The 16,779-nt window shown below is 47.7% G+C and overlaps 1 protein-coding gene across 1 annotated transcript in view; it reads left to right on the top strand.

Moving 5' to 3' along the window:
* smc3 (structural maintenance of chromosomes 3) overlaps positions 1–16,779 on the top strand; it is a 102,681-nt gene that overhangs the window by 58,640 nt on the left and 27,262 nt on the right. Inside the window, exons 19-20 of the mRNA XM_072479521.1 lie at positions 2,557–2,710; positions 5,553–5,703. Coding sequence (XP_072335622.1) covers positions 2,557–2,710; positions 5,553–5,703 — 305 coding nt within the window. The remainder of the gene's footprint in view (positions 1–2,556; positions 2,711–5,552; positions 5,704–16,779) is intronic.

Here is a 16,779-nt window from a genome sequence, read left to right as displayed (position 1 = left end):
TAGCTGTGTTGTAGACTTGGATATCTGTAGAATGGGAATATAGCTTGGATACCATTGTTTGCCATGCTGTGAGTGGTCCCCTTTGGTGTTTCAACAGTGATAGTCTTTTTCTTGTCTCGCATCAATATCATGTACAATGTGAAAGTGTCAATTTATACAATTTGGGCTGAGTTGAGCAACAACAGCTGAAACTATACTGCACTACACGGGGTGGCACAGTGCCTCACGCTGTCTCTCAGGGTTCAATTCCAGACTTGGGTGACTGGCTGTGCAAAATTTGCACTTTCTCCCTGTGTCTGCGTGGGTTTCCTCCCACAGTCCAAAGATGTGCAGGTTATGTGGATTGGCTGTGCTAAATTGCCCCTTTGAGTCCAGGAATATGCAGATTGGGGTGGAGTTGCGGTATTGGGTGGGGGAGTGGGGTGCTCTTTCAGAGGGTCAGTGCAGACTCAATGGGTCAAATGGCCCTTTCTGCACTAGGGATTCTGTGCATGGCAGCAAAGTCTCAGTTTTCTTAATTTTGAGTAATCCTGCTCTCAATTTTTTGTATTGAAATACATATGTATGCCTTTTTGGATTTTTCAACTTGTAATTTCGAATGCAATTTCTGGCCCAAAGGTGATGCATGTGTTTCTGCCTACACTGTTGCTCACCATGGCTCCTTCACATAATTTCACTGATCATCTTTGATTGAAAATACCTCTCCTCTCTAAATTGACCTGTTGCTTTGCTTTTGAATAATTTGTCAAGTTAGTAGAATTGAATCACTTCTCCCCTGAAATTAGCAACCTTGTTGACCTCCATTTTCTGTATCAGTATTGACTGTGCTCCTTTTCAACCAATCAGGCTGCCAGTAAGTGAAGAGCTGTTTTCCTGAACAGTCTCCTGTGTCCTGAGCTTGACCATTTTACACCTCCAGTCCTATCTCTTCACTATATTTTGTTCTTTAGAACACTATAAAGATTATCTTGCAACTAACTGTACACTTTAAACTAATGATGCCTTGTTTGGTTCTATATGGTTAGAAATTGAGGCATGCCTTTGCAGTTTTCTTGTCTGTGCTCCCAGCAAAGAGGCGGTGTGCTGGGAACATGTATTCAGAAAATCATTCCTTATAAGCCAGCCAGCTAAACGTTGTTTCGGAATCAGAATGTTTCCAGGTCCAACCACTTCTTTAATTTTCCTGCTCGTTTATTTCCTGACATTGAGGGTCGACATAAATCTTGTACACACAACTCTTGCAGACCTTGATTTGCCCATGCACCACCACCAACTCATAAAGACATTAATGATACATTTGATTTGAAGATACATTCAATATAATTTATTTATTGCTTGCAGTGGTGACTGCAGTTCTTCCTTATGGAATTATTAAGTCAACTTGCTTCAGCTTTTGATTGAACACCTTTGTAGCTCGATTTAATGCTCGCATTAATATTTAACCGTATCTTGCCTATCTGAGGTCTATTGCTTTTATTTTTAGTTGGCTTGATTCATGGGCCAGGCTTTTGCATTGCGGAGGTCTTCTCACCTTTGGCATGAAGATTGGTGGTGAACATGTACCAGCAGGTTGCCCTGCAGTCATTTAATGCTTGGCAGGGCATTTGTTGGTTCAGGGTGAGACTTCCACCCTCACCTGGGGATGCAGTTCTCACCTGGGGATGCAGTTCTCACCTGGGGATGCAGCTCTCGCCCTGGGAGCTATCAACCAATCAAATTGTTAGCAGCTCTCTGCCATTGGGAGCAGTGGCTACAGCAGGGACTGCATCCAGTCCCCAACACAGATCTTTGCTGGAGTTGGATGGGAAGGAGAGGAGGCTAGAGGCGGCTTCAGTGTGCTCAGTCCAAGGCCCTGGCAAGCGCACAGGCAGTTGTGGGGGTTTGGGGGGGGGTTTAGGTCTGGAGCTGTGTGGTGGGGTGTGTGAAGGATGTACCCTTTCCCACCAAATAATCTGAGAAGTAAGACATGGCGGCTCCAATCTTGATGCCAACCTTCGCCCACCGTGGCAAAAATTGTTGCTGGGGTGGGAAAAGACCCTTAAGCGCCATTAGATGGCCATTTGAAATAAAAATCGATTATTGTCACAAGTAGGCTTCAAATTAAGTTACTGTGAAAATTCCCCTAGTCGTCACATTCCGGCTCCTGTTCGGGGAGGCTGGTACGGGAATTGAACCGTGCTGCTGGCCTGCCTTGGTCTGCTTTTTAAAAGCCAGCGATTTAGCCCAGTGCTAAACCAGCCCCAATTGGCCCAAGATAAGTGGTCTTCCTCCTGGTGCCTCTTCCACTATGTAAAATGACTGTGGGGCTGGAGGAAATTGGAAGACGTTGGGAATAGCACCCGTGGCGTGCCCAATTTTACATTTCCCTCCCTCACCCTGCCAGCCTGCCTCGGGGAGTGTAAAGTTCTGGCCTTCTTTCCAGAGAGTGTAAAATTCTGGCCGCCTTTCCAAGTTTTTAAAAACTTGCAGGTCCTGACCTAAAATACCTACATTATGCTGTAAGAATTGTGAATTACCCTGACTCAGCAGAAATAAATGTTGTTCAATTCCTCCTAGGTGACCAGGTTAGTCATCGAGGTGCCTTAACTGGTGGCTATTATGATACTCGAAAATCAAGACTTGAGCTTCAGAAGGATGCACGAAAAGCAGAGGAAGAATTAACTGAACTGGAAGCAAAGCTGAATGAAAACCTCCGTAGAAACATTGAAAATATCCTTCAAATATTCTCTACTTAATTATTCCTGAATGTCTAAGAAAAGTGCTGGGACATATTCTGTGCTATTTTACAGAATGGTTTGTCTTTTATGGTTGTGGAAGTATATTGAGTTACATTCTAAAGGAAATTGTATAAGTATTTGAAGGCAAAATATTTGCAAAACTAAGAGGAAAGAACAGGGAAGTGGAAATAGTTGGATACATCTACCAAAGAGCTGGCCTAGATCCAATGGGCCAAATGGCCTCTGTACTTTGTTATTCCAAGGTTCTAAGTATAAATTTCTGATATCAATGTATAAATGTAGGTGAACCTTATTTTTGTTACTAATTTATTGCTCATGTAGATTTAATTCTGAAAATCTGATTTTTGTTTTTTGGGCTCCACATATACATGTTCCAACCCAATGTTTCTAAGATGTCAATACATTCTCCATTCTAATGTTTCTAATGTCCATACATTCCCAACCTAATGTTTAAGATGCCCATACGATCTTCAACCCAATGTGTATAAGATGTTCATACACACTCCAACCCAATGTTTCTGAGAGGTCAATACATTCTTCAATGCAATGTGTATAAGATGTCCGTACATTCTCCAACCCATTGTTTCTAAGATGTCCGTACATTTCTCCAACCCGTTGTTTCTAAGATGTCCGTACATTTCTCCAACCCATTGTTTCTAAGATGTCCGAACGTTCTCCAACCCATTGTTTCTAAGTTGTCCGTACATTCTCCAACCCATTCTTTCTAAGATGTCCGAACGTTCTCCAACCTATTGTTTCTAAGATGTCCGTACATTCTCCAACCCATTGTTTCTAAGATGTCCGTACATTCTCCAACCTATTGTTTCTAAGATGTCCGTACATTCTCCAACCCATTGTTTCTAAGATGTCCGTACATTCTCCAACCCATTGTTTCCAAGATATCCGTACATTTCTCCAACCCATTGTTTCTAAGATGTCCGTACATTCTCCAACCCATTGTTTCCAAGATATCCGTACATTTCTCCAACCCATTGTTTCTAAGATGTCCGTACATTCTCCAACCCATTGTTTCGAAGATGGCCATACATTTCTCCAACCCATTGTTTCTAAGGTGTCCGCACGTTCTCCAACCCATTGTTTCTAAGATGGCCATCATGCAAATAATTAAGTATTATGATATTATTACTGGTCAATCATTTTCTTATTCCAAAAGGCACAAGTAATTGATTTCTTTGAAGATGATTTTTTTGAAAGAGTTACTTTAGTTATATTTTTCAAATTTTTGTTGTAACTGGATGTATAAAGTGGGTTAAAAAAATTGTTGATTGAGAAACCATCACACTAGCGCTATTCTGCATCAGATGATCCATACAAGTCATCTCTGATTTCTTCAGTTTGGGCAGAGTGCGGGTAGGAAAGCAGAAAGAAAATATTATTCACCCTGCTTTTCAGAGACATTTCACTGCTGGTGTTCTTGGAAATATGCTGTGTGTATAAAAAAAATTAAAAAAAATTTTTTTTAAACCAGTTGGTAAAAACTGGACTCCCCTAATAGCAGTGAGTCAGTGTGATAAGTTATTCTGGCCTTTGCTTTTCTGCTGATGATAATGAGTATGCAGCTGTATACAAGTCTTTTCAGTTCCGCATGATTCATCCCAAATTAATGACTTTAACTTAGGACAAACAGAATGCAGATATGACACAATACTCTTCAAAAGCACTGTGGTTTCTGAAAATAACAGTAATCAACTTTGTGGATGTTTGAACTAATGAGATGTACGGTTCACAGAAAATGTTTCTTTAAATCAAGCATGTAAATATAATTGATTATTTTAATTTAGATCAAGGTTACTTATACAGAATTATAATATACATTAAATAATAATAGCAGGTTGCTCTATGTTGCATTATAGGAACGGCAGAATTAGGAGCAGGAGTAAACCTTTTGGCCCCTCGAGCTTGCTCTGCCATTCAACAGATCAAGCTATTCTTATTGTGGCGTTGACTCCACTTTCCTCTATGCCTCCAGAACACTTGACTCTCTTGTTGATCAAAAATCTGTTTTACTTGACTTTTGAACATATTCAATGACCCAACCTCAACTGCCCACTAGGGAAGAGAATTCCACCGATCAATGACCCTCTGAGAAGAAAATTCTCCTCAGCTTGGTATTAAATGGGAGACCCCTCATTTTTAAACTCTGTTCCCCTAGTTTGGGTTACCAGTGTGTCCTTTTTTTTTACAAGAAAGGATTATCCGTTTGCCCACCCTTGGTCAGATAACCATTTATCATTGGAGTTAGTTGTTTTGTGATCGATATGCCTTTCTCAAGAACCAAGATGGACGATAACGTTGTCTTCGGTCTGCTTGAGGCTGAAGTGAATGTCTTGTCACACTAAATTGTTTCTTCACAGGCTCCTCCTGTCCTTGGCAAAAAAGATTCCCCGCCCCTGCCCCCGCGCGCATTGGCAAATGCTAAGACAAACCAGAGATAAAAGCCTAATGACATGAAGTAGAAGAGGACCAACCAATATGGAGACAATTGAGCTAACTTTTTTCTTGTACTTTGCATGTAATATTTTACAAAGTTTCAGAAAGTTTAATAGTAAGTCTTGGGTGTTTTTTTAAGTGGCTATGTGTTGGCAGTGTGGAAATACAGCCAGCTAAATTATTAAAAAGGGACCAGTGCTTACTTTGTTCTTTTAGATAAGATTCTTAATACATATGAACAAGAAACCTATTTTGGAGATCAAAATCCATTTACATTATTTATGCAACTAAATGTCAGCTGATTGTCTGCTCAGGATATTCTTTTGACACTTGCAAAGATTCTGTTCCTTAGCACAATATACAGATTAATAATGAGATCGATCAATTGATGAACCAAATGCAGCAGATTGAAACACAGCAGAGAAAGTTTAAGGCATCACGAGACAGCATTCTGTCAGAAATGAAGATGTTGAAGGAGAAGAGGCAGCAGTCTGAGAAAACCTTCATGCCTAAGGTAATGGTTCAATGAATACTTTGAAATATTGATAAGATCTGGGTCAACATTGCCTTTAAATTGGGCTAAGATCTCCCAATGTGCACCTGGCTGTAGTCAGAACTACATTTCCTGGGATTTGATAAGGCTGCCAACTGGTAAACCCCATCTTTATTGGGCCTCCGCTACCAGCCTGAGAAGATTCCAGTAAGTTTATTTTCGGTTTATAGTTGATTACATGAGACACGTGCATAGGGAGCTGACGCGATTAGAATAATTTCTGCACAATAAATTTAAGGAACCCTAACATTTTAATTACTGACTACAGATTTGAAAAATTATTTAATGTTAAAAGTGAATTTACATTAAACATGATTTCATAGCTAAATTACATATATTCAAGTGTAATTTTTACACTTATAATAAAGAGTATTGGAGTGATTAAACTCCCCTTCTGCCTCTTGACTCGCACTGACCATCTCCAACACGAGAGAATCCAATCATCTCCCCATGACATTCATTTGCATTACCATAGATGAATCCCCCATTATCAAGATTCTTGGGATTACCACTGACCAGAAACTGAAATGAAATGAAAATCGCTTATTGTCACAAGTAGGCTTCAAATGAAGTTACTGTGAAAAGCCCCAAGTCGCCACATTCCGGCGCCTGTTCGGGGAGGCTGGTCCGGGAACTGGACCAACTAAATAAATACTGGCTACAAGAGCATGCCAGAGCTGGGAATTCTGCAGAGAGGAACATCTATAGGCACAAATTTGATGGAATACTGTTCATTTGCCTGGATGTACAGCGCAAACATCATTCAAGAAGCTTGACGCCATTCAGGATGTAGCAGCCAGCTTGATTGGCATCCCATTCACCTTCAACATTTATTTCCTTCAGCACCAATGTACAGTGGAGGCTGTGCATACCATCCACAAGATGCACTGCACTATCCATCAAGGCTGCTTTGACTGCACCTGCCAACCCACAACCTCTTTTTTTTATAGAAATATTTTTATTCAAATGTTTACATATTTTCAACAAACACCCCCTTACAGAAAAAAGAAAAACAAAGAACACATAAATAAACATCTTACAACTACATCACAAATTCCCCCAATATACAAACCCCCCATTAAGCAGTAATAAACGCAGTAGAAAACACAAAGTACACCCCCACCCCCTCTGGGTTGCTGCTGCTGCTGACCACCTCCTAATGCCCCGCTATAAAGTCTAGGAACGGTTGCCACCACCTAAAGAACCCTTGCACAGACTGACAAAACACAATTTTCTTTACCAATCAGTCTGGCCTCAATAAAAGTCGAGATGGATTTGCAGGTATAGCATTAGTTATTTTATTTGACTTGCAAGCCTGACTCAGTTCACAGCGGTACAAAACACATCCTGCTTTCTGTACCTCCGGAATCGAGTGTGTCTGTAGGACAAAGGAATCTCTACTGATACATTCAAATGGCATCAAGTTTCACATACACTATTCCCATAGGTCATCCTATACCCCTCCTGACCTGGTCATACATCCTAATTGGCTCACTTCCAATCCCTTCCTCTGGCCCCCTAAGACCCAGCATCCTTTTCTCCTCCTTTGCTGGACACTCCTCCTCCTTGCTTTGCCATCCGTTCTGACTTCCTTTGTCTGTGAACTCACCAGAATGAGACTGGCCTATCTCTACATTACAGTAACTAATATCTCTAAAACAATTATTTTATATCACATTCGTCAAGACCCTCTCAAGGCAAATTTTGCCCTCCCCAATTTAATGAACCCTGCCATGTCACTGATCCAGGCTTCCACGCTCGGGGGCCTCTCATCCTTCCACTGTAGCAGACTCCTCCGTCGGGCTACCAGGGACGCAAAGACCAGAATACCAGCCTCTTTCGCCTCCTGCACTCCCGGCTCGTCCGATACCCCAAATAGTGCTAACCCCTAGCTCGGCTTAACCTGGGTGTTCACCACCTTAGACATCGTCCTCGCAATACCCCTCCAGAACCCATCCAGTGCCGGGCACGCCCAGAACATATGGGTATGATTTGCTGGGCTCCCCGGGCACCTCCCACACCTGTCTTCCACCCCAAAGAACCTGCTCAGCCTCACCCCTGTCATATGCGCTCTGTGAAGAACCTTAAATTGTATCAGGCTAAGCCTGGCGCAAGAGGAGGAAGAATTAACCCTACCCAGGGCGTCCGCCCACGTACCCTCGTCTATCTCTTCCCCAAGCTCCTCCTCCCATTTACCCTTTAGCTCCTCCTCCGAGGTCTCCTTCTCCTCCTGCATTTCCTGGTAGATCGCCGAGACCCTGCCCTCTCCAACCCACACCCCCGAGGACAGCCTATCCTGGATCCTGAGTGCTGGAAGCAGCGGGAACTCCCTCACGTGCCATCTTACAAACGCCCTTACCTGCATGTAACTGAAGGCATTTCTGGGGGGAAGCCCGAATTTTTCCTCCAGCACCCCAAGGCTCGCAAACGTCCCATCTAAAAACAGGTCCCCCATCCTTCTAATTCCTGCCCTGTGCCAGCTCAGGAACCCTCCATCCATTCTCCCCGGGACGAACCGATGGTTCTCCCGGATCGGGGACCAAACCGAAGCCTCTATCTTGCCCCTGTGGCGCCTCCACTGCCCCCAAATTTTCAAAGTCGCCGTCACCACCGGACTTGTGGTGTACCTAGTCTGCGGCAGCGGTGCTGTCACCAGCGCTCCCAGACTCGTGCCCACACAGGACGCCATCTCCAGCCTCTTCCACGCCGCCCCCTCCCCCTCCATTACCCACTTGCGTATCATCGCCACATTGGCAGCCCAGTAATACCCACACAGATTAGGTAACGCTAACCCTCCTCTGTCCCTACTCCGCTCCAGAAACACCCTTCTCAACCTCCAGGTCTTTTTCGCCCACACGAATCCCATGATGCTCCTACTGACCCGCTTAAAAACGGCCTTCGGGATCAGGATGGGGAGGCACTGGAATATAAAAAGGAACCTCAGGAGCACCGTCATCTTCACCGACTGTACCCTACCCGCCAAGGAGAGTGGCAGCATATCCCACCTTTTAAACTCCTCCTCTATCTGCTCCACCAGCCTCGTCAAGTTGAGCTTGTGTAGGGCCCCCCAGCTCCTGGCCACCTGGATCCCCAGATACCGAAAACTTCTTTCCGCCCTCTTCAGTGGAAGCTCGTCTAGCCCCCTTCCCTGGTCCCTTGGGTGTACCACGAAGAGCTTACTCTTCGCCACGTTGAGCTTATACCTGGAAAAGTCCCCAAACTCCCTGAGGATCCGCATCACCTCCGGCATCCCCCCCCCCCCCCCCCCCCCCCCCCCCCCCCCAAACTGGGTCCGCCACATGCAGTAACAGGTCATCGATATACAACGAAACCCGGTGTTCCTCAATGCACCCCCGGATCCGTCCGCTCACCACCTCATCCGCCAGCAAGTCCACATCCAGGCGCCACAGCGGGTGCTGGTCACTCTCCTCCCCTAGCACCAGCTCCACCCAATGCGGGGCATGGTCTGAGTTGGCTATGGCCGAATACTCCGTGCCCTCCACCCTCGGAATTAGTGTCCTGCTCATAACGAAGAAGTCTATCCGGGAGTAGGCTTTATGGACGTGGGGAAAAAAAGAAAATTCCCTGGCCCCCGGCCTGACAAACCTCCATGGGTCCACTCCTCCCATCTGGTCCATAAACCCCCTCAGCACCTTGGCCGCCGCCTCCAGGTCCGGAATCCGGCCCAACATGTGCCGCATAAATCCGGCATCGTCCCAATTCGGGGCATATACATTCACTAATACCACCCGCACCCCCTGCAGCTTACCACTCACCATCACATACCTACCTCCATTGTCTGCCACGGTGTTCAGCGCCTCAAGCGACACCTGCTTCCCCACCAAAATCGCCACCCCTCGATTCTAAGTCAGCTGACTCCTGCTGTCTCCCACCACTCCATCGACCCCCCCCAGTGTGGTAGTCTTTCTCCCCCTCCCCCCCCCCCCCCCCCCCCCCCCCCCCCCACCTCCTGTCCATCAGCAGGCGCTCCTCCAACACCGCCCTTCTCCCCAGGCCCTGCCCCCTTCCCTAGCGCGAGAAAAAGCCCGCGCTTTCCTTCAGACCGGCCCCGCCCTCTCTGGCGCATCTCCCTTTTGCGGCCTAATCCCAGCTCCCCCACCTCGGGCCTCCCATCTCCCCTCCCCCCACCATGGCCCCGTCCTTCCAACCACCGATGCCCACACTCACAAAACCCCACTTCTAACCAATTTACCCTACCCCACCCAGCACCCAAGAAAACAATGCAGAACAGAATAGAACATCCCCCAAAGCACAGTAACCACAGTAGCCCCCCTCGACCTCCCCTCACAACCGACCCTCAGTCCGTGTCCAACTTTTCGGCCTGAATTAAGGTCCTCGCCTCCTCCGGCGTCGCAAAGTGATGGTGCTGGTCCTTAAACGTGACCCACAGTCGCGCCGGCTGCAGCATCCCGAGTTTCACCCCCTTCCGATGCAGAAACGCCTTAGCCCGATTGTACCCGGCCCTCTTCTTTTTAAAAAAAAATATATTTTAAAGTTTTTCGATCAAAAAGAATTTTCCATTTTTACAACTTTGTAACAAAATGTACATTGACCGTTATTTAAACAATATATTAAACTAACAGCAAGTGCAGAGAAAGAACCAGAAAAGAGAAATAATAATACTGAAAAAATAAATATAAACAACTAGCATGGAAAGAAAGAAAAGAACAAAAAACCCAAACCCCCCCCGGGTTGCTGCTGCTGTCTTTGTCTTTCCTGTTTTCCCTTATCGCTCTGCGAGATAGTCAAGGAACGGTTGCCACCGCCTGGTGAACCCTTGAGCCTAACCTCTTAGTGCGTATTTTATTCGCTCCAATTTTATAAACCCTGCCATGTCGTTTATCCAGGCCTCCACGCCCGGGGGTTTGGCTTCTTTCCACATAAGTAGAATCCTTCGCCGGGCTACTAGGGACGCAAAGTTGGGCAGCACGGTAGCATTGTGGATAGCACAATTACTTCACAGCTCCAGGGTCCCAGGTTCGATTCCGGCTTGGGTCCCTGTCTGTGCGGAGTCTGTACATCCTCCCCGTGTGTGCGTGGGTTTCCTCCGGGTGCTCCGGTTTCCTCCGACAGTCCAAAGATGTGCCGGTTAGGTGGATTGGCCATGATAAATTGCCCTTAGTGTCCAAAATTGCCCTTAGTGTCCAAAATTGCCCTTAGTGTTGGGTGGGGTTACTGGGTTATGGGGATAGGGTAGCGGTGTTGACCTTGGGTAGGGTGCTCTTTCCAAGAGCCTGTGCGCACTTGATGGGCTGAACGGCCTCCTTCTGCACTGTAAATTCTATGATAAAGACCAAAACATCGGCCTCTCTCGCCTCCTGCACTCCCGGCTCTTCTGCAACCCCAAATATAGCTAACCCCCCCCAGCTCGGTTCGACCCGGACCCCTACCACCTTTGAGATCACTCTTGCCACACCCACCCAGAACCCATGCAATACCGGACATGACCAAAACATGTGGGTGTGGTTCGCCGGGCTTCCCGCGCACCTCCCGCACCTATCCTCCACTCCAAAAAATCTACTCAGCCTTGCTCCCGTCATATGCGCCCTGTGTAGAACCTTGAATTGGATCAGGCTAAGCCTGGCACACGAGGACGAGGAATTTATCCTACTTAGGGCATCTGCCCACAGCCCCTCCTCAATCTCTTCCCCCAGCTCCTCCTCCCATTTACTCTTCAGCTCCTCTACCATCGTCTCCCCCTCGTCTCTCATTTCCCTGTATATATCGGACACTTTACCTTCACCAACCCATGCCCCCGAAATCACTCTGTCCTGGATCCCTTGCGCCGGGAGCTGCGGAAATTCCCTCACCTGTTGCCTCGCAAATGCCCTCACTTGCATATATCGGAATGCATTCCCAGGTGGCAACTCGTATTTTTCTACCAATGCTCCCAAACTCGCGAACGTCCTGTCCAAGAACAAGTCCTTCAACTTCCCAATTCCTGCTCGCTGCCAAGATTGGAATCCCCCATCTATCCTCCCCGGGACGAACCTGTGATTGTTCCTTATCGTTTCCCCACCAGTATTGCCACCCCTCTATTTTTCGTATCTAAGCCTGAGTGGAATACCTGTCCCACCCATCCTTTCCTTAATCTGACCTGATCCGCCAATTTCAGGTGCGTCTCCTGAAGCATAACCACATCCGCCTTCAGTCTCTTTAGGTGCGCAAATACCCTTGCCCTCTTAATCGGCCCATTCAGCCCTCTCACGTTCCACGTGATCAACCGGGTTGGGGGGCCCTTTACCCCCCCCATCGTCGACTAGCCATCCCCTTTTTTAAACCAGCTCCTCACCCGGGTCCCACGCACCCGTTTGTCCCCCAGACAACGCCCTCCCGTCCCGACCATCCCGTATCAGCTCCCCCTTCCCCTCAGCAACAGCAACCCAGTTAATCCCCCCCCCCCCCCCCCGCTAGATTCCCTTCTAGCTTGATTGCTCCCCCCATATTGCTTCCAGGAGTCAGCAAACTCTGGCTGACCTCGGCTTCCCCCGTTTACCCTTGGCCTCCCTGCGTGTGAGGCCCCCTTCCTTCCTGCGCCCACTTTTCCCGCCGCAATTTCCATAGTGCGAGAAAAAAAAACGCGCTTCCCTCTCGGCCCCGCCCCTAGTGGCGCTGCTCCCTCTCCCCTTCCCTGTCCCTTTCCCCACCGGCGCCCACATTTCTTCGCGTCCCCCCCCTCAGGGGGGAGGGGAGAAAAATCCTCCCGTCTAACATTTTTACCGATAAGTCCTCCCCCTCTCCCCCCTTTGCATTTCTTTGCCACCAGCTCGCTACTTCTTTCCAAACATCAATTCCTCAAATCTAGTCCAACTTCTCTTCTTGAATAAATGTCCACGCCTCCTCTGCCGTCTCGAAGTAGTGGTGTTTGCCCTGGTGTGTAACCCACAGTCTTGCCAGCTGCAGCATTCCAAATTTTACTTTCTTCCTGTGGAGCACCGCCTTAGCCCGATTGAAACTCGCCCTCCTTCTCGCCACCTCCGCACTCCAATCTTGATACATGTGGATCACCGTGTTCTCCCACCTGCTACTCCGTGTCTTCTTAGCCCATCTCAGAACCATCTCTCTGTCCTTGTAGCGGTGGAACCTCACCACTATTGCTCGCGGTATTTCCCCTGCCTTTGGTCTTCTCACGAGGACCCGGTATGCTCCCTCCACTTCCAGGGGGCCCGTCGTGGCGTCAGCTCCCATTAAAGTATGGAGCATCGTACTCACATACGCCCCAACATCAGCTCCCTCTGTCCCTTCGGGAAGACCCAAAATCCTTAGATTCTTCCTCCTCGAGCTATTTTCCAGGACTTCCAGCCTTTCTATGCGCCTCTTATATAGTGCCTCGTGCGTCTCCGTCTTCACCACCAAGCCCCGTATCTCTTATTCATTCTCGGCTGCCTTTGCCTTCACTCCACGGAGCTCCATCGCCTGGGTCTTTTGCGTCTGCTTCAATCCCTCAATCGCCAGCAACATCGGCGCCAGCACCTCCTTCTTGAGCTCCTCCACACATCGTCGGAGGAACTCCTGCTGTTCCGGGCCCCATACCATCTGGGCTCCCTCAGCCGCCATCTTGCTTCTCCCTTCTCTTCTCTGCCGCTGCACCAGAGGATCCTCCGCAATCTGGGCACTACTATCGCTTCTTTCCATCCACACCCGGGGGGACTCCTTCCTTTGTCGCCTCACACTGGGTTTGGCCGTAAAAAATTTCCGTTGGGGCTCCCGATAAGAGCCCAAAAGTCCGTTGAAACGGGAGGTGCCGAAACGTGCGACTCAGCTGGTCATCGCCGCAACCAGAACCCTACCCGGCCCTCTTCTTGGCCACCTCCGCGCTCAAGTCCTGTTATATATACGGACCTCTGCATTCTCCCACCTGCTGCTCCGCTCCTTTTTTGCCCATCTTAGGACGCACTGCACTCCCTGACCACCAAGCGGTGGAACCGCACCAATACCGCCCGCGGCGGCTCATTAGACTTGGGCCTCCTCGCCAGGACTCGGTGGATCCCATCCAGCTCCAGGGGCCCCAGGAAGGCACCCGCGCCCATCAACGTGTTCAGCATCGTGACCACATATGCTCCAACATCCGATCCCTCCACTCCCTCCGGGAGACCCAGAATCCGCAGATTCTTCCTCCTCGACCGATTCTCCATGTCCTTGAACTTTTCCTGCCATTTCTTATGCAGCGCCTCGTGCTCCTCCACCTTCACAGCCAGGCCCAATATCGCGTCCTCATTTTCCGAGGCCTTCTGCCGCACCTCCTGGATCGCCGCCCCTTGGGCCTTCTGGGTCTCGACCAGCTTGTCGATCGAAGCCTTCATCGGCTCCAGCAACTCTGCTTTCAGTTCCGTGAAGCAGCGCTTGAGGAACTCCTGCTGCTCTTGCGCCCACGCTGCCTGGTCTCCACCCGCCGTCATCTTGGCTTTCCTCCCTCGCACTTCTCCCTGCGCCAGAATTACTTTTTTCACCACTCCACTCCTGGTCCAATCCATACAGTGCCGGGGAAATCGTACTGTCACCTTCCCACACTGGGAACCGTCGAACAAATGCCGCAGGGGCCCCTCAAAAGAACACAAAAGTCCGTTTCTGGCGGGAGCTGCCGAACGTGCGACTTAGCTCAGCATAGCCGCAACCGGAAGTCCTAAACCCACAACCTCTATCACCCAGGAGCTCAAGGGCAGCATTTGTATATTCCTCTCCAAGCCACACACAATCCAGACGTATCGTTCCTTCGCTGTAGCGGAGTCAAAATCTTGGGACTCCCTCATAGCACTGTTGGTGTACCCTATACTACATGGACTGTAGCAGTTCAAGAACGAGACTCATCACTATCTTCTCTAAGGAAATTAGGGATAGACAATAAATGCTGGCTTCGCCAGTGATGTCTACATCCTGTGAAAGGATTTTAAAAAGTATTGTGGAGCTCCTTTTTTTGCTTTGAAATTTCCCCTCGTCCAATCTCCAACATTGAGAAGCAATTGGCAATGGTTTTCCGTTTTCCTCACTAATCCTTTAGCCTTGAACCTGCCTCTATCATAGAACTGCCATTAGGCCCACAGGCCTCTACTTCCCACATGCGGTGCAACCCTACAGAACTTGAACGTCCTATCAGTCGAAGAGCATTTTTGTTTACTATCTCCATTCCTTTCCTCGTTCCTTCCATTTACCAATGGCCAACTCTGTCGGGACAAGGCTGTTGAATCTTGTGAGAGCGTGAGTGGCCTGCATCGGGATTCGCAATGCTCGAAATATCTCATGAGATTCAGTGGATCCTCGTTTCATTTCGCAATCTGGATATATATATATATATATAATATATATATATATATAGATACAAAGAAGAAAGGAGTAGGAGGAGACCTTTTGGCCCTTCGAGCCTACTCCGCCATTTATCACGATCATGGCTGATCATCCAACTCGATAGCCCAATCCTGCTTTCTCCCCATAACCGTTTGATCCCATTTGCCCCAAGTGCTATATCTAGCTGTCTCGTGAATATATTCAATGTTTTAGCATCAATTACTTCCTGGGGTAATTAATTCCACAGGCTCACCGCTCTTTGAAGAAATGTCTCCTCATCTTTGTCTGAAATGGTTTACCCTGAATCCTCAGACTGTGACTCCTGGTTCTGGATACACCCACCATTGGGAACATCCTCCCTGCACCTACCCTGTCCTCTATCTTGCTTTCATTGGACGAAATACTGCCGCACATATTTAAAATAAGCCATTAGGCACATTTAAATATGCGCTCACCAATTCATCCGGTCCCGGGATTCAGTGACCTTGCTAGCTGGGGGTAGGGATGGGGAAGAGTCTCGCTGGGTGGTCGGGGATAGGGCAGGGTGTTACCCTGGCACTCCCCCTGCCACCTGGGTATTGCCAGGCTGCCTGTGTCACTGGGTGCGGGTGCGGGCCTTGCCTATAAGAGATGGGCTAAGGGGACCTCTCAGACCCTGGAATGGGTAAGTTGGGTGAAAGAGGGGGGCCTGAAGCCCCGGTGGGGACACAGAGGACAGTCAAAAGATTGGGGCTGCCTTTAAAAGTGGCGCCCCGATCTGCTGGTATCTCGCTAGCACAGGAAATAGGGAGTTCCTCACCGAGGCCCCAAAAAATGGCAAAGTGTCATTGAATAGCAGGGTCTTCATCCTGCAGGCGCAGAGAAACATCCAATTTAACTTGAATCAGCTGAAATCGCCCCTTTTTTTTTTACTTCCTTGTGTTGGTCAACTTTTGCCTCCAGCCTCTACACCTGTTTAATTTGATTATTAACTTTGGTTTTCTCGCCCATTGTATGACGGCAGACTATTTCATTCAACTCAAACTACACGGCTTGAATGGATCAGATGTTTTTTTGAGTTGAAGAAATAAGACTGAACTGATTATTTAAATGTTTTATCCCAATTGTAAATGTGTTATCTGCTCAAGATCATGCTGGATTGGATTTCAAGTTTGAGAGTTGCTTGTGATTCTCTTTCCAGCTCACAGATTGAATGGAAGTCAAAACCCATCAAGGAAAAACTAAGCAGCTTTAAATTTAAAAAAATGATATTACTGACACGATTAGTGTTTATGTGCATAGATCATTGAAGGTGGCAGGTTAGGTGGGAGAGAGCAGTTAATAAAGCTGATAGTATTCTGGGCTTCATTAATAGGGGCATAGAGTACAAGAGCAAGGAGGTTATGCTGAATTTGTACAAGACGCTAGCAGGAATATTGTGTACAGTTCTTGGTGGCACACTATGGGAAGGATGTGAATGCGTTCAAAGAGTGCAGATGAGGATTACAAGATTGGAGAGGTTGGAACTGTTCTCCATGGAGAGAAGAAAGCTGAGAGGAGATTCAGTAGATGTTCAAAATCATGAGGGTGCTGGACAAAGTTAGGAGAAACTATTCCCCTCATAAAAGGATCAAGAACGAGAGGGCTAGTATTCAACTTAATTTGCAAAAGAAGCAGATGTGATGTTTGAAAAAGCTTTTTCACACAAGTGTTTTGGGTCTGGAATTTGCTGCATGGAAGTGTTGTGGAGGCAGG

Source organism: Scyliorhinus torazame, chromosome 16 (genome assembly GCF_047496885.1).
Source record: "Scyliorhinus torazame isolate Kashiwa2021f chromosome 16, sScyTor2.1, whole genome shotgun sequence".
NCBI classification, from domain to species: Eukaryota; Metazoa; Chordata; class Chondrichthyes; order Carcharhiniformes; family Scyliorhinidae; genus Scyliorhinus; species Scyliorhinus torazame.
Note: the sequence above shows the minus strand (reverse complement) of the source record. Positions and strands in the feature narration are given on the sequence as shown.